At 44.3% G+C, this 23,866-nt stretch overlaps 1 protein-coding gene across 4 annotated transcripts in view; it reads right to left on the reverse strand.

Annotated features, from left to right (window-relative positions):
• The window catches only part of rerea (arginine-glutamic acid dipeptide (RE) repeats a), a 161,987-nt gene that overhangs the window by 62,074 nt on the left and 76,047 nt on the right, over positions 1 to 23,866 (reverse strand). For all 4 annotated transcript variants that reach the window (XM_079558572.1, XM_079558573.1, XM_079558574.1 and 1 more), the window contains exons 2-3: positions 19,705 to 20,200; positions 8,185 to 8,255 (exon numbers count right to left, since the gene is read on the reverse strand). In XM_079558572.1, the coding sequence (XP_079414698.1) occupies positions 8,185 to 8,255; positions 19,705 to 20,056 (423 nt within the window). In that variant the 5' untranslated portion in view covers positions 20,057 to 20,200. The remainder of the gene's footprint in view (positions 1 to 8,184; positions 8,256 to 19,704; positions 20,201 to 23,866) is intronic.

Below are 23,866 nucleotides of genomic sequence, written 5' to 3' on the forward strand. Positions count from 1 at the left end.
TCCGACTTGGTTTTTGCACAGAATCTTTCATTTAACCAACTGTATTTTAATTATGGCTGCACGATTAACCTTTATCGCATAGATATTGATGTTTGAGCTGCTGCGGTAACCTAACCGCAGGGGGCTGAGGTTTTTGTTTTGTTTTTTCCTGCCCTCTACCCTTTGATTGATAGAAATGTTTGCCAATTAGAATTATCGAGCCTCGCTTCCTTTGGCCAATCAAAAGTCACTGCAGAAAAATCATGTTTGTATGTGCTGCAGTGCTCAGAATCAATTTCAGCGTGGAGCGGGTTGAGGTGGCCCCCAAAAAAAACCCCATCGCCTCCGTTCATCGCCGTATGTGCATAGGCATTGTATTGACGTGTCTAATTGTAACATATCTTAAGCAGGTTTTTGACTTAATTATGAGGCGGGTAGGCATAAAACAAGCAGCGTTTTGCAGTGTGTGACTCAGAGAATGATTTTATGCAGCTGAATAGGAAAAAAGAGTGTGAGAGCGCTAGGTTTATTTAAGAATGATTCAAACTATGGATCGTTTTTCTGACAGCTCCATTAAATGGTTCTCTGCTGCCTCTTTCAGATTTGTATCTTGCTGCTCCATGAAGTGCCAAGATGTTTAACAGCAGTTTTAAAACTATATACATGCAGCTCGATTGCGTGAAAAATAAATCATAGGCTATAAAATTTTAAGATCAAATCGCAGTGGGACAGAAAAATCTCAATTACGTTTTTTTGTCAAAATCGTGCAGCCCTAATTTTAATTGCATAGAGGACGGAAATTTGATGTACCCCTCATTGTCAGTTTATCAGAAAGGGATTTCTCCAACCTGCTGAATTACTGTCATAAACAGAGAGTGTGTCTGCTCATAGAAGTGAAAACAATTTAACAAATGCCTTTAACGATTGGCTATCGAGCGGTCGAGTGACCTGCCTGTATGTTTTGCTGAATAGGATATGAGGCCAGGGCTAAATAATGGCAGATTAGGTTTTATACATGATCAATATCGCAGAGTAGTAAGCCGGGAGTGTGTACGTCCATGTCCGACCCAGCGTTCTTTCCTCTTAACATGCTTTTTACAACACATACATCACAGCCTGACACCGCTACAATATGATGCCAAGTCAACACTCTCTAAATGAAAGCCGGCCGCACGGCAATGGAAAAATCCCTCCATCCTTTTTAAGCTGATCAGGCTCGCAACATATGAGCCGGACTCCTGGCTAGATAATTACATTGTACATGGCATCTAATTAAACGTCCATAAGTAGACACAGAGATCTAGCGGCAGAGATGTTAGCATGTTTGAGCAAAGAGGCGGCACGTGTGGGTGTGTGCTAGCCTCCTCAATCCCTTTTTGCTCCCTAGAGGGGGAGAAAAAAAAAAATCACTGCAATCACTCCATTAGCCAAAAGAAGCGAGGGAGGGGGGGGAGCGGACACAGCTGACTTAGCCAATAACAGCAAATGAGGTTAGATCCAAGCAGAGAGGGGCGCTAGGGGGGTCAATGAGTGTTGAGGACATGGACACAATGACGAGGAGAGGGAGGGGCGGAGGGGGGGGGCGGCGTAGTGACAGGGGATAAAGAGTGCTGGGGATGAAGTGGAGAAGCAGACAGATGAGGCAGTGGCAGGAATGGAGATGGAGGAGACGAGAGCGGCCCGGAGAGCAGGATGGATGGAGGTGGGCCGGGTCAGCGGACAGCAGATCTGTTCAGCGCTCGGGCCAGGGGAAAGACAGAGGCAGCACTTACAAGGAACAAGTGATTAAATGGACTACAGCAACGCGATAGCAGGACAAAGCTACAGCCTGTGAAGACGCAACACAAGCAACAGTACATTCTGTGCATTACACTAAGAGGAAAACCTGATTTGATTGGCAAAACGCTGTGAAACGAAAAAAACACTTGAGAGCGCTGCCTGTGTGAGGACAAAGCCTTATTCAAAGTCAATCATGCGCTTAAGAGAGATACCAAGGGCAGGGGACAACTCCACAAGTCGAATCTGATATCAATGATAAGCTAATAACCGCTTCACATTGGTCATCAGAGATTATTGAATTTTAATCACTCTTTATTAGACAGAAGAACTGTGACTGATACATTAAGACATTTGGCTTCATTTAAAACCTTTTAAAACAATGACCTCAAAACAATCCACACGAAATAATACATATGCTTAACTTTTACGCAGTACTACAATCAAGACATACCGTTTCATTTGTTAAATACCAAACTACACAAAAGGGTTTTGGAGACAACAGCATTCACGTGGAAAAGGCATCAGTCAAGATAAACCAGAGGCGAGGAGATAAGGCATTCATTTTACAGACCAACACACTGTTAGCTGCTAAATCAGTATTATATAGGACTCATCCACACAGTCAAAATGAGCTGTTTGATAAATAAAACACTAGCTGTAATGCTTGTGCGTGGAGTTTAAAGTTACTGGACGCAGAACACAAGATCTTACAAGATGTGCCCTGCAGGGGAAAAAAAAGGAAAGAAAAGGTCTTTTTCTCACAATAGCAAACATGTGGCTGGGACGTAAACAGCGGTACAGTCCATAATGGTGAGTGTATACGTGCAGACAGGATGCACAGCTGGCACGATCACCGCTCATCAAATATAGATGGTAAACACTACACAAGGTCACGGCGCGGGGGTAAACTGAGACTAGGGCTCTGAGGAGGGAAAACACCAGAGGATTGTGCTCCTGAGCTGCTCTGTAACAGTTCGGGTTACAGCAGGGTTCAATGGCGAAGAGCCAATTGACTGCAGTGTATTTCAACTGACTATCTCCAGGAACTGTTTATTAGAATAGTGGATCCTTAAAGTGGGGGTTTGGATCCTCCTGGGGGTTGCGAGCACTGAGCTGGGGTTCCCAAGATGATCTCAAGTTATAAACAGGGCATATATTGATGTAATTCTTAATTGAAAAGCGCATAGTAGAGATGCACCGATCCAGCTTTATTGCTACTGATGCCAATATCAATACTGGTGTTTGAGTATCTGCCGATATCTGATATTTACAGATACCAAGAGACTTTCTTAAAAGTGGCTTTCTATGAGTGAAAAATTGAATTGAGTCTTTTCTTCATTTTAAGATTAAAAAAGTCATATTTTCTTGTCATGATGCTACAGATAAATTATCAATTATAGCTTTTGATAAACTCTTGGATAAACATTTAACAAGGATCACTGGACTTTTCTACACTAAATGTCCTTGGGCATATGACAGGCTTTAGGTTACTTTAATATAAACAACTCACAAGAAGTGATCTGATCTTAAACTAAAATACAAACACTTGGCTTCAGCAGTGGCCGATTTTATTTAATTTGCCAACTTTAGGCTTTTCGATCATAGCTTCTGGCCCAGCCTTGATTAGTTTTCGTTAACATGAGCATGCTCCTACAAGCTTTAACATCGCTAACTGCGGCATTTTGTGTTGCAATCAATAATACATTTGCAGAGGTGAAAACTAACCCAGCGATTGCAATCTCCAGGTTCTTAGCTTTACAATGACATACAGCATGCTCATATTCACTTAGATTTAGGCGGTAAAAATTGTGCTTTTAAGGCGTTGAGAGCCAAAACTTGTATTGGTTCAGTATCGGATATTTGCAGCCAATACCCAATATCGTATTTCTCCAGTATCGGCACCGATATCCGACACCAGTATCAGATTGGTGCATCCCCAGAGCATAGATTTGTTTATTTGCTTCATACTATCTACATTACTAATTTGTTTATACCGAGGGAGGGCCCCAGATTCTCTGCATATTCATTTGGGGGGTACCGAAAGTTCGAAAACAGTATTAAAAGATACATAACAAATTTTCACTGTAATAACAACAGGATACCATCATTGCTATTTGACTTCAAATGTGGGACTGTGTTGAACAGCTGGATGCATAACTAACTGGAATCCAACCGTAATGTTAATGGTCCCAACTAGCAAATCACAAAGGCTGCAATTATACAAGCCATATAATGTCACCCAAAATGAACAAATGACTCTTTCTCCATAGAGAGTCATAATGTATAAAACTTGCTAATCCTGAAGTTTAGACTCAATGATAATGAAAATGATAATAAATGTGTTTAGTGTTACGTATGGACCATGTTACATCAACATTTCCCACCCGCCTCTAGTAAGTCAAGTGTAAAAGCTCTGCTGTTTGAAATGGCTTCCTACTGGTCACCTCTGTTTCTGGGCAGACATTACAGGACGACGGCAGGAGGCTGAAATCCATACATCGGATCAATATGTCACAGGGAGAGGTTAGACTGGGCACCACATACGCCACTGGGGTAGGTAAACAAAACAAGGCACACACAAAAAAAAAAAACTATTGTCCTCCAAGTCGCGTGTGACCCCAATAATGACAGAGAATGGATTTTCGTGCATGAAGAAGAAAGGAATACAGCACAGAGATGTAGGGAAGGGGGCAGGCTTCAAGTCGGGCCGCACCGCACTGGGGAGATTGATGGATGCGTTGAGGATTTCTACACAGCGCTAATTGGATTCACAGGTCATTAGACAAAGTACATGAGTGAGACGGCTCTGGCCTAAAGACTGAGGGAAGAGGAGGCACAGAGCGGGAGAGGTGATATCGATGAGGCTGTTCGGTTCTGCCCCAGTGACGTCCCTCCTCCCGCCTCTGCAGTAGCTCAGACTGAGAGGGCAGAGAGGTGGATCGATAATGCGAGAGGCAGAGAAAAACGGGGGTCGCAGACTGAGGAGGAGGAGGAGGAGGAGAGGGATGAGCACTCAGGAAATGGTGGGATGTGATGATGACTGGGCTGGGATTCATTCGGATTGGATATCGGCGAGAGCTAATTTCCTAAGCCTCACGTACTTTATTTATTAAGACGACTGCAAGTGGAAGAGTGGATTTCGGTGTAGTAGTGGACTCACTGAAGATTGAGATGACAAAATTACCTTTTCTATATCGGTATTACTTAACACAAAACACTATCTTGGAATAAAGAATGCATTGGCATGTTTAGTTGCATTGTGAATTAGGTTTATTCACTAGCAGTAGGTCTCTGATAAGTATTGTAATATCATTATGGTTCACAGTGCACATGATAAATAGCTTTAACATTTGAAAGAAGATTGGCATACGAACTGCTCCACTAGTTCAGAGGCTTTATGATTTGTTACACGCGGCCATAAAAAGTGCTATGTTGATTCATATGCGATTAATTGTGCAGCTAAAGCTATACCTGAAGCACCAAAGGAATAGATGTTATACTGAATCAAATAGTTTAACTGGGAAATAAGCATGAACCGACTTAACGAATAAATCACGCAAGCACTGTGATGAAAAAAAAAACAAGAATAACAAAACTTCTGGGAATTCGCGCTATGCTAAGTTAAAAGCAACACGGATTACGTCAGGTTCCTCAACAGAGCATAATCATTTGTGGATTGTAGCAGCAGCAGCAGCAGCAGTCTACTGTTCCCCATTTCCCAAAGGCATAAGTGTGTCCCAGTTCTTTGTGCAGGGTAAACTCGAGGTTAAACAGCTAGATGTGCAAGTGCAATTTCGAATCAGCGATCATCCTTACAAGAGGCTTTACCCAGGTCTAGTAAAAAGAGATTAGGAGCTGGAGATGTAGCGGTGCCACTCAGGGCGTTGATTTATAGCAGGTGATAAAGTGAGCTCATTGAAAAAAAGAAAAAAAAGGGGGCTTAGTTGTTTGCAAAGCCAGCGGGACTTGTTGTTTTAACATCAGAGGACAAGGGTACAGTGTGCTCAAACACACTCAGGCACATGCAGATGGCTGGTCATTAATTACAGACGGGTGGGGGAGGGGCTGCGGAGAAGGCTGGAGACAGAGGAAGCGCTCGCTACGCCAACATCAGGCTACGTTATTGAGCCCTCGGTGGGAGATTTCTCACTTTGACTTTGGCATGCACAAGGGAAAACCAAACCGCTTCCCTATTTGTGCGTGTGGTGTAACAGTTCAGTGGTGTGCCAGTTCCAGCACTAAAGGCAAAAAAAAAGTCATGTCTTCTTAATAAAAGCTACTGTCATAATGAAAGCTTAATAAATATTCACGGATGTACTTTGTGAAACTATGAAAAATCTTCTAATTTCCTACAAGCTACAGTCTTACATAACAAGTACAAAAAGCGCATTGGCTGATATTGTGCCTTCAGAACGCTGAAAGGCAGAAACATGAGTCTTTGTTCAAGTCAAGACTTTGAAAAATTAAGTTAAGTCAGGAGGAGAATTAACAAAAACATGCCTAAGTTTGGTATGACATAGTGCAGATAAAGAAAGAGCCGTCATCTGCTGGGAGCAGGTCCTCTCTCTCACCGTCCTGGGACAATTACCCCTGACCGACGCGGACCTCTTATGCTGCTCTTAATCAAGGAGTTCTCCGTGGAGGTGGGTTCCTTTCCTGCCGCTCTCAGCACTCTCCTGCAGCAATCCGATTAAAGTCCCGCTGCTATGGGGCCGGCCGAGCCTCCCCAAATGCAGAGACGCACAGACAAAAAAAAAAAAAAAAAGCCCCCATGTCCCGAATGCATAGTGCTGGAGTCCACCTTTTGAGAGCAGAGCAGCGTATGACCTCTGCGCTGACCTCCAATCATCGCTCTGGCTGTTGGCGGCCATTACCGACGCCCCCCCCCCGGGGTTTGGCTGCTCCTCACAACGAGCTGCGCTTAGACAACAAATCTGTTCCGAGATGAGTAATGCTCACTCCGGAGGCTTTTCAGAGCACATTGATTTAGCATTAAGCACTTATAGCTTGTACATACTGGGTAGATTTAATTACTATACAAGAATGTCACGAGGGTCCATTGGTATTTTGTTAATGATCAAACACCTCAAAGCCTAACTGTAAAGTCATGGTTACGTTTGCCAGACAACAGCGTCTCATACCCGTATACTCGCAGAAATAAAGCTGCACCACTTTGGGGAAAAAACTAACTGCAATTTCTAAGACAACTCCTGAGATTACCCTGGGGCTGTAGGTTAAAACAATGAAGATTCAGCTCACAGTGCACATTTGAAATAACTTAAAGCATTAACATCTGACAGAAAACTGTAAAACTGTATAAACTGCCAGACTAATAGCAGAACGGCATGCCTTTAAAAAAACATGATGGTAGAGGTCTAAATTACAGGGTGAGCAGTTTTTATAGCACATGATAAATCCTTATGGAGACGGCTTGTTTTATGCTTTCAGTGGTCATTATATTTCCTGAATTACTGCAGTCTTAGCAATTTGTTTATTGTGACTATTCAAATTTGCTTTTTCAATTACGATGTAATTAACTGTGAGCCCAAATGAAAAAAGAATAGTCTAGTGATTGAGTCTAATGTTGTGATGCCCTTGATTGCTAAAAAAACCCAACAACAACCCATGAATAACTGCATGTTACTCAACTCCAACAGCCCGAGAGCACAAACAATAGGACTAATTAAAAACACATACACTCAGTTCAAATGCCGTTTGGGCCAGCGGCTCTGATTGAACTCTGACCTACCAGTAACTAAACACCCCCCCCCACACACACACACACACGCAGGCGCTATTATGAGAGTGAGAACAAAGGCAATCTCCTGTTAAAGGGCAATTTTGCAAAACAGCGTCTACTTAAAATGGATTATGTGCCAGCGCTATAGAGTAATGAGTGAAATGTACGCTTAAGAAACACACTTTGCACATGAGACAATATTGTGAAACGAAACCGCATCAGTACTGCTAAACAAACTCGATGAAACAGCCGCTCACAAAAAGGAAAAAGTACACTGCATTTATTCAGCAAAAAGGAGGTAAATTGCCCACATTAGGCGGCATAAAATCAATTGGAAAGTGGCGCGGCTCTCGCTCATTAAATCAATTAAGAAGACTGAAAACATCTTTATTTCCATTACAAGCACTATTACACTGCTACGGATAGTTAGGCTAGTTTCTATTCAGAGTGAACCCTGGCAGTGACAGGACAGTGGTCTACCTGACCATTCAAAAGCAAATAGGTTGACCACTATCATAAAGATGTTTTTGTAACTTTTTTTTTAAACTCTTGGCTCAATAATACTGGCGCTAGTTTTTTTGGCACGCTTGAGCAACATTTGGCAAGAGGAGAGCGAGTAAGTTGTTGAAAACATTTAACGGACTCTGGCAAATGGAGAGGGCACAGGGGAGGTCAGGGGTACTTACCAGTTTGAAATCCTGAATGCTACAAATGAAGTAAGGAGTGTTGGGCCGCCGACTCTCAATGTACACACAATCTGCAAAGAAAGGGAAAAAGGGGGGAAAAAAAGGCAGCGTTAGAAAGAGGATGTTCACACTTCCCCCCCAGAGCTTTCATGTTTTATGCACGCACACTTTGTAATATATTATTTGGTGTTACCTCGGTGCTGAAAAGACAGTTTTTCTCCCTTCTCGAGTCAAATTCAATTGGAATGCAAGTAATAGGATTAAGGACTTTTGGAGCGCTACAACCTTGCCGTTCCAAAGCAAACATTACGCCCAAGAGGAATTATGTTATTGTTCCACTACATTTATACAGCGGGTGAGCAATGCTGTCTTTAACCCTGCGTCAACTTCAGCCCACTCAAAGACAACACCTCCTTATTGTCACCAGATACAGCGGCCGTGGTGAGCAGCACAAGGACGAAGTCTTTTAAGCAACGGCAGGGAGGCACAATCGACCGCAAAAGAATTGAATATGCAGTTTTAATTGTCAAAGAACATTGCAATGTGAGATTCATGACCTTGGAATAGCCAAATGTAAGACCACAGTCACATTCGATTTAACCCAGCAGCCTGGCTTAGTTATCTGTTTAAGCAAAGTGAGACGCAAGATGGACTCAAATATTGACAGAGTTGAAATGAGTTACAGAATGATCGTTTTAAACTGTGCCAAATTACATAAACCAGTGTCCCACGTCCCACTTGTTATTGCGTGCAAGGACTCGAAGGTGGCCCGGGCCGGCTGCTGGGTTAAATCGAATGTGACTGGTGGTATGGCCGGGTCGTGAACTCTCATCTCCTTAACAAAAACATTCACGCTGCAGAGGACAAAAAACACACAGACACTTCTGCAGAAAGGAGCAGGGGGAACAGGGGGGAGGGGAGCGCACACAGGGCCTATGGTAACTGTTGAGGCTGGCACTGCACTTGTGGGGAGTTATACCAATTACATCATAACAGACGGAAGTTAAGCCTGGATAATGGTCTTCCATTCACCTTTGGCTGCAGAAAACAGGGAGGAAATGCATGGCAAACATATTTTTATCGGCCCAGTCATAAGAATGGCTGTTTTCATGTAAGCCAAATGTTTTCAATTTGAATGAGAATGTACTCTAACGCAATGCATGTTGTTTTACTTGAAACAGGAACACAAGTGACAACATTTGGAATTTTACAGAGTACTGGATTCTTAAAGTCATGATTTACAAATTATACTTTACATCAGTGGTTTTCAGACTGTGGACGGGTGCCACTGATGGTACATGCCTACTACTTCTTCACTTTTCCACAATTGTGTCAACTTTCTGATATGTCCTTGTTTAGAACTACTTAAAGGGATATTTCAGGATTTTTGACATAGGGCCTCATTTCCTAGTCATCCAGAGTGCTGTTGATTTCTGGAGATATTTTTTTTAATTTATTATTCATGCAGCCCTTATATCTGAAGAGTTTAGTAGTACTAGGCTAGGCTAGCACATGTCTAACTAGCAGCCTGTGCTATAAACAGTCTGACCCAAGCACAGTACACCTGAGGCAAATCACTTGTAACACTAAACTAATGATATAAATGTCTGTGCTGAGTGAATAATTTTTGGAAATATAACCATTTTGCATTGAAAAGAACATATGTTTGAGCAGCATCAGCTTCCTGGTTGAAAGCTACGCAGCGGCAGAATAATCTGCTACATTACCGGATCTACAGTAGTTTGTTTACCTGCGGGAGCATTACTACATGTGGAATTCACAAAGGAGCTTTCTACAAATCAGATATGGCAACGTTTGGAGGACTACCTGATGATTTTGAAGAGGTTTTTAATGCAGGCTATTAGTTACCATAGACATGCACTAGCCTAGCACTAGCCTAGCACCACTAAACTCTTCAATAAAGACTGCATGAATCTAAAAAATCCTCAAATATCCCTTTAAGACATGGTTTAGACCAGATTTAGACCTGACTGAAGCCAAGACTTGCCCTGGTATACTACTGTTATAAACTTACTCTAGATCTGGAAGTCTCAGAGATATAGAGAGATGCATCTTTCTAAGGTGGTACTTGGTGCGCTGCATAGTCCCTCTTTTTCTGCAGCAGTGAATGAGGACCGAAATATTTGCATCAACACTCTTCCACTAATGAGTTACGTCAATGCAACGTTGGTAATGCACTGCAATTTACACAACCAGCATCCGTTTTCACAGCTTTAATAGGAAAACATTTGATGAAAAGATATCAAACACAACACAAATCTTTTTTTGTTTTGTTTTTTTACCGTTAGAGGATAGCCCTATTCATGTAAGTATTTAAGCGCTCCCAGAATAGCACAGGGCTGTTTTGCCATCATTTGGTGCAGCAGAGCATAGCACCCCTGCCTCGGCTAACACACAAACACACATCCAGCTATAAAGAGGGAAAACCACTCTCTCAGCAGCGTGATAGCAGCTCTTTGAAGCATTCATTCAAGTAAAACAAAAACAAAAAACTGCCACACAACCAGCACCAGCAGTATACATAGGATTTACAGTGACAACAGCTCATTTTATGGAAACACACGCTGAGCGGCTGTGTGCCCCGATGATATGCCGCTGCTTTTTTTCCCCAGAACAAAAGCCGCAGAGATACCTTTTCAGTGACTGACAGTGGCATCATCTGTTATTTATTTGTTTGTGTCAACAGAGCTATCGATCCGGCTGTGGTTTATCTTACCGCTCTGTGGAGGGAAAAAGAGAAAGGTAGCTACGATATTAAATGGCTGTGTCACCCAAGATAGCATTTTGTAGAGGGAGGGTACGCCCGTGACATCACAGCGGTGTTTTGTTTTTTGGAGTGTGCGCGCTAACCCCGGGGTGGGCACTCGTTATCTGCTGTGAGCTGAATGAGCAGTGCTTCTGAAAGGATGAGGGGAAAGAGGAGGGGTTGGCAAAGGTTTATCGCACCCCAATGTGATGTATCTCTCTCCTGCTCTCTCTGCTGCCCTCTCCCAAGCTCAGCGCTCCCTACTCTACTCCGCACGCCATTCCTGGAAGTCATTTAACAAGATAACATGAATGAAAATATCCATAAGCGTGATTGTGTTAGGGTGACATAGGACAGGGCAGAGAATGGAGGAGGAGGAGGAGGGACGGCGAGGAACAAAAGACGCTAATCTGAATGAGATGACATGTTGTAAAAAGGAGTCAAATCAGTGGACGCTGGTGGTTTAGCGCCCCTTAAGCTTAGGGACACATTCTTTTGCAAAGGCCTGGTATCCCAGCAGCGCACGGGCAGGAAAAGATGGCTGAAAATATAAGAAAGGTAAAAAGGAATGTAGAGCTTAATCATTCAGACAGCTAGCGACTCTATTCTCCAAATGTCAAAAGCACATTTTGAATTCATCTCGGAGCACTGAAAAGTCTAGCTTCCTCAAGGGCGTTTGCTGTGACTACAATACAGAATAGATGAAAGCTAAAGTCTGTAAATTTGGTTGTGATGGAGCGAATCTAGGTAATGCAGGGTCTTCCTCTTGTTGAGCACTCCCCACCATTTTGTGCACGTTGGGAAGCGGGTCTCCAAGCTCAAGTGGAGGAGAGGAAAGGGAGGGCCACGCAGGGCTTTGGCTGGGCTGGGGTCTGGGCAGTGGGGGAGGGGCGTTTTGGGTGGGCTTAAGTGTGCTAGATGAATGGATGGGGTTCTGCAGTGATTAGGGCAAGGGTGTAGTCCTGATTCGGTTACGTTTCAGTTTGAAAGTTGACAAATTAATGTTTACAAAGCCGAGTGCAGTCCTGGTGAGATCTGCCAAGACGCTTTCATCTGTATGAGTATTTACGTTTTGGAGTTAAAAGTCTGGTGAACATTGTATTTATTCAGAATTACTATCATACAAACATTGTTAAAGCTACAAAAGAACAACCAACAAACAGTAGGAATAAACAGTTATGTGATACCCTTGCATCAAAATTAACGTGGTCTCAGGAAGGAGCTTGTTCAATACACATTTTTATTGCTCTCTGTGAAACAGCTTGTTGTTATTGAGTAGTATGTAAAGTCACAAGAAGAATTGTCAACCTATGCTTCAGGCTTGTGAGGCTCTGGGTGCATCATAAATAACTACTTAAGAGCATCCAAATAAGTGACTCAGTTCCGCTTTAGGTCATGTTTTTAATTTGGATTAACTCGTGGTTCAGTCCGGGATTAAGGCTTGCAATAGACAATGCTGTGCCACTGTATAGGCAGGGATTATCCTATGCTCAATTGTTGCATTTACTCCTGTTTTTAATGTTAGTTTGACCCTGGAGTAACACCATCTCAGCCCATTACTCATGTCTTGATAGCAGTGACTTCTCTGCCGCCTGTAGACGAGTATCTACATCTGACCTCTCCTATTCCAGACACACTGAGCGTGAGCCCCGGCAAAGTCCAATACTTTGACACGGTGAGATAATCGTGAGCCAGCCTTCTTCAAGACCCCGACCCTCCATTTGAAACCTGAGCGCTGCAGTCCCTGTTTCTCCAATTACACTGTCAGCGCAGCGTTCATGCATCGTAATACTCTTTGTTATAACCTTGTGAGGCTCGCACACACACACAAACAGCAATTTTCTCAGCTGCGGCTCATTGTTCAGCCAGCCATTCTCTCACAGCCGCCGAGCATGTGTAATCTAAAACACACCTAGTCATGTCCTAATCGTGCGCATCAAACAAAAAGATGTTTAATTTAGTGGCGAGTCAAACAAGGAGAGGGGCACATGCTGGTATAAGCAGCGGCGGCTGGTTCATATGTTATTTGTTAACAGTCGGCCGGCAACTTGACATGATTTGAATGTTATTAAAGAAGACTGTGTTTAATTGGTTTTGTCAATTATCGCAGCAGTATTGACATAAAACAGGACTTAACCAGAAACACGTAGCGGTGACGTGTTGTAAAGCTGTGGTGATTCTGAAACAATCATTTACTCCAATAGCATTAGCAGCAGTGTTTCAGACTTAGTTGCTTGTGACCCAAAAAAAAAAAGCTAACGGCCAGTTTGGCTATTTGAAGCATAATAATTATACGCGCCTTTAAAGGTTGCAATAAGAAATAGCATTGTATCTGCAGAAAGTGGGTCACAGCAGAATAAACAGGTAAGCATTTGAGGCCCCATAGCGAGACCAGATGAGAATCACTGCACTCCAATACACGTGGTGCGGGGCAACAAAGGAAGTCAGAACTGTGATAAATCAGAAGAACAAAGCACTAAGTCCCGCCATATTTCAAATGAACAGAGGCTTATTAACTAGACAGCCATGTTTGTTTAGTCCGAAACTCGCAGGTGGTGGGAGCTGGCCGTGCGGTTGGGACACACCTGCATTGTTAAGAAGTGGTGCTACAACTCCAAGCAGACACACACACACATGCGCGCGCACACACACACACACACACACACACAAAAAGGCATATGCGCATATCAACAGCGGCGCTAACCCCCCCTCGAGTGTACTGATCCGAAAATTAAATAGCACAAGGAATGCAATAATGGAACCGCAGGGGTGTGAGGGGTCTGAAGGGCCCAGGATGATGGAGGGCTGTGCAGTTAGTAGTTATTAGTGATCCACGACCGGCCACACAGCTACTATGGAGGGGGCGGGGGCAGGGTCACACTCAAGTCTGTTAAAAAGTAGAGAACTTTCCTGGTATGAGAATTCAAGTATCTTTTTTTAGCTCTTGGGAATGCTGTGGCACTTGGGTCCATTAAAACACGCCTCAAAACCTCAAAAAGCAGCAACAAATGAAGCTTCAGGATCTAAACAAGGTTAAAACGGAACTAAACCTGGAGGAGCGAGAGTAAAATGGAACTTGCGTACATTTTTAAGGCACGGAGTGTTTCTGTTGTATATATAAAATATGCAAATCTGTCAGATGAAAGGCCTCAGTGTTTTTGTGATATATTGTGTCTTCCTGTGATATTGTGCAGCACTAAAAGGATGTGACAACCTCTGCTGAGCCATTTACTTGGAGATCTGTTGTATTTCTATCTTTTATATAGAGTTTATGATGTTCCAGTAAAAATGTTTGTAGGACAGTTGTAAGACATTTGTGGCTAAAGTGCTTGGGGGACTCAGTGCATGCATTTAGTGTTTGTCGTCCACGTTTTGCAGCAGGTTCCATTGTGGCATTTTTACACCCACGCAAAGCATGATACACACTATGTATGTAATAAAACCTTTAGTGCACTGCATTTAAATTCTCGTGTCATTCCATCTCCACCGCCCATGCACATCTGATGACCACAGTATCTCTCTTGGGCCACGAGCGGACTCCTCCAACGGTCTCCTCCTCACTCAGTCGTCCTCACTCGGCGTGTCAGATCTCCTCGACTTTTCTCACTAGAAAGCAGTGGGAAATACCTGGCAAGTGATAGCATCGGTTCTTTGTACAATAGGGCCGGGCCTACAGCTGACTGCGCTCCTGGGGGAGAACAGAGGCTCTTTGACTACCCCTCCCCCCCTCCCCCCCTTTCCTCTCCCTCTCAGCGAGCCCACGCTTTCTCATTTAGCAGTCGGCAGGTGGTTGGATTTCACTAAAAAAGCCCTGTTCCCAGAGTCTCCGGCGTGGTGGGGGGAAAGATGGGAGAGCGAGATGAAGAGGACGGTTTTTAAAAATAGATCTGTTGGGATAGCGACAGGATACAGAATCAGACCGCTATGTTTCAATATGAGATGACTCTAAGGGCCTGTTGCTCGTGTTAGGAGTCAGGGCAGGGTAAAGTGATAGACAACCAGGGACTGCAGCCCGAAAGCAGTCAGCTAATGCTAATAGTGCTCTCTCCCAAAGGGTTCCCTGGGTCAACAGCAGCCAACCTAATTACTGCAACAGACTTCTGAGGTGGTCCACTCACAACTGAACTGCAGACTGCATCAAACATTAGCAGGCTTTAGTTTTGTTTTTTGGTTTGAATGTTGTGTAGAAAGGTGGAGCTTCAACAGCGAGAAAGAAGTACTGTTATTTCCATAAGCAGTGCAAGTAAAGAGCAATAAGTGGCCTTTTGTAATACTTTCCATATAAAGTGTAATGTGTAATGCAGTGCCTGGAGGGTGAAAAGTGAAGGCTCGGGTTGAAAATTCATAGACATGGCAGGGAGGTGGCAGTTTGTGAACACTGGTAAGGACTGAGGGGATGTGGGAGGGGAGGTGCTGTGGTTATCAGGAGCTGTGTGTATCCAAAACACTGCTCACTGTATGTGGGACATACCCCCCCCCCAGCTGGCACCAAATGCCAGCTGTCCACACCGTCACCTTCCGAGACATTTCTCTCTAAACCTCGATCTTATTGTCCATCCACTATTACTCGCTAATGCACGCGCCGCATATGACACGTGCTCTTTGTCAAGTCTGAAATGGTGACTGTGGCGTCCATGGTGAGGTGATGGGCGGAATATTCTTTGTTCGCAACAGAGTAGACAATGGAGTCAGTTAGGAAGGAAGCAGAGACTAGTCGCCTGCCCCTGAGCGCAGAGGAGGCCGACCGTTGTCGAATACACACAGGCGAAACAAACCTATATTGTTGCCATTAGTGTGGAGATTTGTGGTACAGTATTGCTGTTTACTTTATTACAACATGGGGGGGGGGTTCACATGAAATCAATTTTGTCTGCTTTGAACATACAATGCAACATCTACAGCACAAAAGCATAACATCGTGAATAATTAATTTCACAGCCTTTGTGAGAGATGCTTGTTTTAGTGACAATGTTTTACAATTACTTTTACTTTTCTCTACTAAAGACACTGCATCCATTACCAGTAAACAATATCACTTCCTCCAAGCCGGAAAATTGTAAGAAGCTATTTCTGCTACTACAATGCTGTAACTTATCCGTAATACAGTGAATTGGAAACCTTTCATTCAACGTGCACATCTCTCTCCCATTTGAAAAGTGTTACAGTGTCCGCCCTCATCCTTCATGTATGTACAGGTCTATGAGATAGAAGGGCGTCTCCTATTGATCCCCCTGTGGAGTGTATAATCTCTGGAGAGGGGATCCATATTATGATGCGGGGCGCAGGGGGCTGAATGAGCAGGGGGGCGGCGACTCTGGGGGGGCCTCCGCTGTGCCCTGGGGAAGTGTCCCGGGCTAAGCCATGGGGCGCAGATCGATTTGCGATGTCTGTCAGGGTCCTCTGTCCAGCAAATGGCCCACGACGCACCTCTAAGGCCACCGAGAGGCAGCAGTCCGCGCGTGTTCTCTATATATGCCTTTTAAAAATGCATCAGGGGGAGTTAGCTGCACACGCCTCCACGCTATTGGGCAACTGCACCGCACTGCACTGATCGATAAGCAGTAAGCCGCATGAGCCCATCTTGAAGGGACGGGATCGCAATTGGGGCTTGAGGGAGGGTTTCAATAGGGAAAGAGTGAGCAGGCGGATGTGGTCAACGAAGATACTTACACTGAATTATTGCATGTTCCTAAGATGTCATTTTTACCTAGGCTACGTGTAAGATAAAGGTGTTTTAACCTTGCATTGTGTGGCTTTTAATGCTTCAATTGCTAGTGTTCTGTGATGCTTTTCCTATGGAGGTGACCTTGAGTGCCCATAACAAATTATTATTGATATGTGTCAAGTATCAAGGCTTCTACATCACAATAATTAAATGTGCCGTTTATCTTTTTCACAATAAATGCCTTAAAAGACTTCAGAATCTTAGTGCTCACTATTCAAACTATCCTTTGTTCTCATTGGATTGTCATTACTAATATCCCCAGTTAAATTGGAAACCCACAAGAACTCCAAGCTAACAGCATTTTTCTTATCCGCCATGTCCCTTAACTGCTTCACTAAGTGCATTTTTAGCTTGGCTTTAAAAATCACATTTCTTGTTTTGGGTGAGGCTATCCCATCTGCCACCATTTGAGACTTTAAAGCAGCTTAGCGTCACACATTTGTCTCTAAATAAATATGAGAAATTAGTTTCTGTGCACAGTTGGTTGTTTATTGTACAGTCAGTCATCTCTGGGTCACTGGGGCTAACTTAATTTGGCTTAAACATTTTCAATATTGTGCTACATCACTGTTTGTAACCCCCCCTCCTTTGTCTGGGACAGTGTAAATCCCTCTCCCGGGGTGGTCAGTTTTACATATTGTGTGTCACTAGACGGGTATAAAGGGATTTAACATTTAGTAAAGCATAATCCATTGCAGGCTTTGTGCCTGCCTAAGCCGCATACATCCAATCTGATTGCTAGAAGTGCGCTGCTACCAATGACCAAGGAAGACTCACTGGGCTTATCACTCCAACAATAAGCAGGAGAGTCAGCGGGGGGGCTGATGGATCTACTGGGCTGACAATGGGAGCTAAATTATAAGATGGTGTACCTATGATACAGTGTAATCATTCTAACAGCTCAAGTCTGCACGGAGGAGGCAGTGACGTCTAGGCCACTCCAAACCTGTCAAACTAATTGAAAAAGAAGACAGGAAATATGGCTCTCTGACTGTTCGCTCGGATGTCAAAGTATAAATATTAGTCAGGAGCTAATCCACTGAGACGGTTGTTTATATTGCCTTTGAATGTTTCATTTAAGAGACTGACTGCTTATGCAGAACGAAAAGCGCCCCCCTCTTTCTGAATGGTTGGCTAGGAGACAAAGCGAGAGCACTCTCAATGTTAAACATGAGGCGTGCAGCTAAAAACAGATTCTCTTATAATGCTTTAGTGAAAAGAGGCAACTTGGATCAGGAATATTAGTGGAGGTGGCAAATTCACAAGTGCTTTGATGCCGTGAACTAGCTTTTAGCGCGTACTGTAAGATAGTATTACAGCTTTCATTGACACACGACTTTCCAAGAAACAAAACAATATGTAAGTGCATTTACAAAGCTAAGCTGAACTATATCATTAATTAATTATCGACATGAGGCTTTTTAATCATCTGCAGCCAAACCTGTGGCAGTAACAGCACCCGAATGGTTATTAGGAGTACAATGGAAGATGTTTGTGTGGAGTGTAAATAAAAAATAATTAAATGAAAATCGAGATTGATCAAAACGTTTTTGTTGTTGTTTTTTTGTCACATTGCCTAGGCCTAAACACAGTTGTTTTCTTTCATGGTTTAATTTAGCTCACATTTTTATGTCCAATTCTTCCAATAGATTTGAGAACATTTGTTTTAAAAAACAAACATCTGGTCCTAATCTATAGTTATTGACCTTCCATAAAATGTCATCAAATTTAGAGCATTACTTGCTATGTTACATGAATACTATAATTAAATCAGTCAGCTAAAGGGTAATAAAGCCTACAATGGTGTTCCTAAGAAACAGTGTAGGCCTCATAAAGCTGCTGTACAGAGGAAACCTGAGCACAGACGTGTGTTGCAGACAAAGCCACAAGCCAGCTTTCTCTGTGCTCCAGTGTGGCTGCTTACACAAGGACCTCTGCTGATACCGGTGCAGAGATAATTTAGCCAACAAGATTACTCCTGCAGACGAGAGGGCAGGGTGGGGAGGTCTGCCCGTCTCGCTGCTCTGGCTGCTCCTGCGTAACAAAGGTCTGTGTGGTTCTGTGTAGATGCAAGAGGGAGTTGGCGCTAAAAGACAACACACACAGGCTGTAATTCTGATACAATCCCATTAGATATCCAAGGCAATGCGGGGCACCACCTCCTCCCGACTACTTGACCTTTCGCTGGCAGAGAGATGAATAAAGAGACATGGCGGCGATGATTTAGGTTCAAGGAGATTGCACTGAGCGGGGCCTGGCTTCCTTCCTTCCTCTGACAGCCAGTGTTGACATTCCCACTTCTCGTACCAACCAATTTATAAACAGTAGGTGAACAAGAGGCCATGTTTACAACTGCGGAAAAGGTTGCCTCTCTTTTTAGCCTCATTCAAGCTGCTGTAATAAAGACGTCGAACCACAGCTGTGCCAGGAAAAGTAGAATCTCATTTGCTATTGAAAAGGAGCGATGACCGAGCGGGAAGAAAATTATTATAAGGTTTCTGGTCACTGCCAGGTCGTCTACACTTGGATTATTGACGTGTGGTTCAACAAATACACAAAGCAGGGCACCTTGAAATTGATTTAATGATGCAAATGGCCTCTGGCTCCGCTCTCAGCACTGCGCTCACACAAAGAGGAGTGTTTAGTAGCTCATTTGCACCAAGATATACTGGCTATAAGAATTTGCCATCTGTTGAATTTTGGATTGTTTCAGTAAACCTTTGTACAAGCGAAAGTTGTTGTGTTATGCTCATAAACTATTGAGTACCGAGATAGAATTCTTTGTTAGTCACGCTACTTAACATTCACATAAAAACAAAAACAAACACCTTTTAGTGACACACATTAGGCAAAGTCCTTGTCCAGACTAAATATGTGCTAATCTCTTTGCACGGGTCAAACAGATAATCATTAAGTGTGATTTATGTTCGATTTGTCAGACCAGGACAGTGTCTCAGACTGCACTGACCTTGTCCCAAACCGACTCCGTGTATCCACACACACAGACCCACACAACCCCGACACTCACCTCCGGGTCTGTAAACAATGTCATCTTCTGTGATGAAGGAGGTAATTTCTCCGTTCTCCATGCGTTCGTAGCGGGACTTCTTTTTGGGCGTCTTCTTCTTGCCCTTCTTGCCCGCCTCCTCGGCCGTCCCGCTGCCTCCGCCCGTGCTGTTGTTGTCGTTGTCCTCGTCCTCGCTGTGTTCGCTCTCTGCATAGTTCTTAGCGCCCCCTTCCAGAGTGCAGCTGCGCCGGGGCCGGGTGCTCTCCCCGTCCCGCTCGGGGTCGTGTCTGCGGGACTTGCCCCCTTCGCGCTTGTCCCGGTCACGGTCTCTGTCCCGCTCTTTCTCCCGCTCCTTGTCTTTGTCGGCCGTCATGATCCGCCACGTGCCTTCCTCAGTCCTCTCACGGCTGGGCCTCCGTGAAAGGTAGACTGTGAGCCTGGGCTTCAGTCTTCTGAATTTACCAGTCAAATCCAGGGAAAATTTGGCCACACCAACAACCCCAGTGTTTCAGAAGAGCTGTGGACACAAGGGAAACAGTTTAGTCAAAACACAGCACGCAAAAACACATGTCTGATAATAGTCAATTTAAAACTGGAAAGAGGCCGCTAATGGAACACATGACACCAGTTTCAAACGAGACTTAAATTACAGATGACAATGCAAACATCAAAACAAATTAGCCCTATTCAAACAATTATTGATTCTGTGAATAAGCTACATTTTGCAGGCATTGCACCGAATTATGCTTCCCCCCCTCAGAAATCAGGCAGACGGACAGACTCTTCTCAACATCACAGTAATTGTTGGCAATCCCTCCACAGCCATGTATTCTCTGGAGAGCACTGAGTGGCTTATCAAAGGAACAGAGCCTTCTAGCTTCCTGCTCAAACATATTTCTCTTTTTCCACTGAGGCAATGAAACAGATTTACTTCGAGCAAGGCAATGAGCGAAAATGGAGTGAAGCAAAAGTGTGAATGTGCAACACAATACGTTAAAGGGCAGTTTCACCAGACTAAGCACAAATGGTAATGCTGCAGTAAAGATATGAGCGTCTCCAGATTCTAGAGAGGGGATGTATCCAGGGGCTTTTTTTTTTTTCAGCAGCGATGTCTGCAGGGCTCTGGATAAAACTCAGTGACAGAGTTAACTGGCCGGCTTCTCAGAAGACCATCTGTGATGACACCAAGCTCAATTTTACCCCCGTCTCTCCTCGTACGTGTGTGAGTCCCAGTGTCAGCGCTGGGCTAATGTGAAGTGACAGCTCTGCAGGGACGACCACAGCACTGGGCCAGAGTCATTGGCCACGCTCAGTCCACTGCCTTTTACAGCTACAGTCAAAAGCAGCCGTCTCAGGTCATAATGAAGTCCTCCATAAACAGCACTGGGCCAAGCCTTATGCTCCACACTGGCCCTACACACTGCGTCTACAAAGGAGGCTTCTCATTTACTGCCAGCACTGGCCCCTCCTCAGCCCCCGCTTGCAACAAATTAACTAGAAATAGTTATTACAGCACCCAGAGGGAGCAAACCAGGCAATCAGCAGCGTGTTACCATGGAGGTGATAGCAGGAGAGAAAATAGAGACCGGTAACGCTAAGCCGAAACAAAAAGCGAGCCAGTTTATTGACAGCGCTGGTTAGGAGAGTGAGGTCAGGATTAGACAGGGAAGGGGCTCTGGCGCATACACTGGTACAATGGAGCACATTTGACAACGGCCCTCCTCAGCAGCGGGTGCTGTCATCTCGTGAGCAGACACCAACTGACAGGGCAGCTGCTCTTGTCGACCGCTTCAACACAAACAGCGGGCCTGATTAAACCGCAGCCTCGTCACAGCCCCATTAATCACCTAATGATGAGTTACCACGGCGACCACTGGGCTGACACACTCGCCGCCGGGGCACGCACACACACCGGGGACAGGCACAAATCCACCTACAATAGACACTGCATTTGGTGTAGGGAGTCAAGACCACACAAGAACAGGTCACAACAACTCCATGGTAAAGTGATGAGGCAACTGGCAAGGCTAAGGAGGGTAAATAAATTTGACATTTATAAACTCCTCCACCAAAAAGCAGTTATGGAATTGGCCAGTCTAGACTCCAAATAACCCAAAGCCCTCCAAAGCTAAAAAAGAGACAAGCCCAAACAGAACGGGAATTGACTCACTTCGAAAGGTGTTCCATCAAAACTGTCTAATGCCATAAACACTTCACTCAGACATGCTCTCGGTCAGTCTCAAAATACCTATCCCACTGCGCCTAAGAGGAGTAAAAATAAGTTTGAGTTGGCGAGCAGAGTGTTACAGTATTACAACAGTGCTTCCTGCTGAGTGTCAAAGCCCGGCCACAACGCCCGTCCGCAGCCACATGCCTCCGAGGTGCGAGAAACATGAAAACCCGGATGACGGCAGCGTCCCGGGGGCTGACGGGGCACAAGCGTTGAGCTAAAGCACCGCTCTCTCCGTTCGATCTAATCAGGAACATGCGGCGAGGACTCTAAACTGTTTTAAATGGAGGGCTCTTTGAAGTCAGGGGCCGCGCAAGCCACCGAGTATCTGCACAATCGAGGTGCTATTAGCCTACATCTGGTTACACTTTGCACAACCGCCCTGCTTCAAATGCTTCATCCTCAATCATCTCCGTAAGTAGGGTAGAGATTACGCTAAGTTTCTGGCTGCGTCTACACAAATATGTTTTCGGTTTAAAATATGTTTTTCACCTTGCAAGATAACACTGGATCAATTTAGGATAAACATGCTTTTGGAAACATTGCCACGGCAATTTGATTAGCAAAAATGTATACCGTAAGCAATTACTGGGTTTCATTACGGAAAACGAAATCAAACCATTTCCTTCTGTGCCGTCGCGACTAGATAGTAATTGATGAAGCCATGGGAATTAGTGGATTTTTCACAAAGGCTGCAGGATTTTTGATGACTGCAACTGTGATTATATTTGCGTTAGACTTGTGCTTTAAAATAATAATTCAGCGGAACAAAACGAGAACCATTTTGAGAGAAGAATGAAAAGCTATCTGCTAAACTACACAAGAAACCATGCCTTGATTTGCTATTAGGCCATAAAATCTGCCATGAATTGTGCTACTACTGTATTAACCGTAAAACGCTACTTTGTGCATTGATGAACACTGCATTCCAATCCAACTTAATGCAAGTTGTAACGATCCAGAGCTAAATGCAACTAAATAACACAGCATGCACAGAACTAAGAATTCTTTCTGCAAAGAATGATTAATAAATCCATTGTTATTTCCAGCTCCTTGTGCAACGGCCCCTTATTTCAAAACAATTAACACCGCTCAACCCCAGCTGAGCGCAGTAATTACCACCTGGAGATAAACACAAGCTAAACTTGGAAAGAAAAAAAAATACAGCCCTAAACTAAACTGACGTCAGGACTTTTTTTTTCCCAGCAACTTATTCGGTCACGCTGCATTTGACGATTGTTAATGGCCAATGCTCCGACAACGGCCTGACCACTGGAGCAGCTGCGGCGGGTTTGTCTGATGCAGAATAAAGGCTGATTTAACAGTGGACAAATGAAGTGAGCAAAGGGAGTGAGTCATGGCGCGGAGTATAGTAGTGCGGCGCTGCGATGAACAGTCAGGACAGCATTGAGGGTGCAGAGGGAAAAAGGCGAGCCACTCTTCACCCTTCTATAGAGATGAGGGGTGAATAGCAGAACCGCAACAAAACATGAAAAAGATTTTAAGAAGTATAAAATTGTATATCCAGTCCCTATACTAGGATACTTGCGATTACATATTTGGCCCAAAAAAAAAAAAAAAGTGTTCAGCCCTGACCGGCCAAGGGAAACAAAGTGCCGGCTGGCCCCATGAATGCGGCTGAGAGGGGGGGCAGGTGAGGCTCGGAGCTATTACACATCAATCACCGGGCCGGGACCCTTTGAAAGATACCAGCTGTCTTAATGGAAAAGTAGAGGAGGGGGGCCAGAGGGGTCTCCAACCTAATCCAGCATTTACATTACTGCAAAAGGAGTCAAGGGCTATAGCAGCCAGCAGGGACCGGCCACGAAAAAACACATTTCACTTTTCGGTGGCTGGTTAAATGAGACCTCTGGCCCGGACAAGCACACACAGTTTGTGGCTTGATTAACACATCAGCCCCCACAATGGCCACCCAGCTGCAGGCTTCGGTTA

The sequence above is a fragment of the Gobius niger genome (assembly GCF_951799975.1).
Source record: "Gobius niger genome assembly, chromosome: 6".
Taxonomy (NCBI): Eukaryota; Metazoa; Chordata; class Actinopteri; order Gobiiformes; family Gobiidae; genus Gobius; species Gobius niger.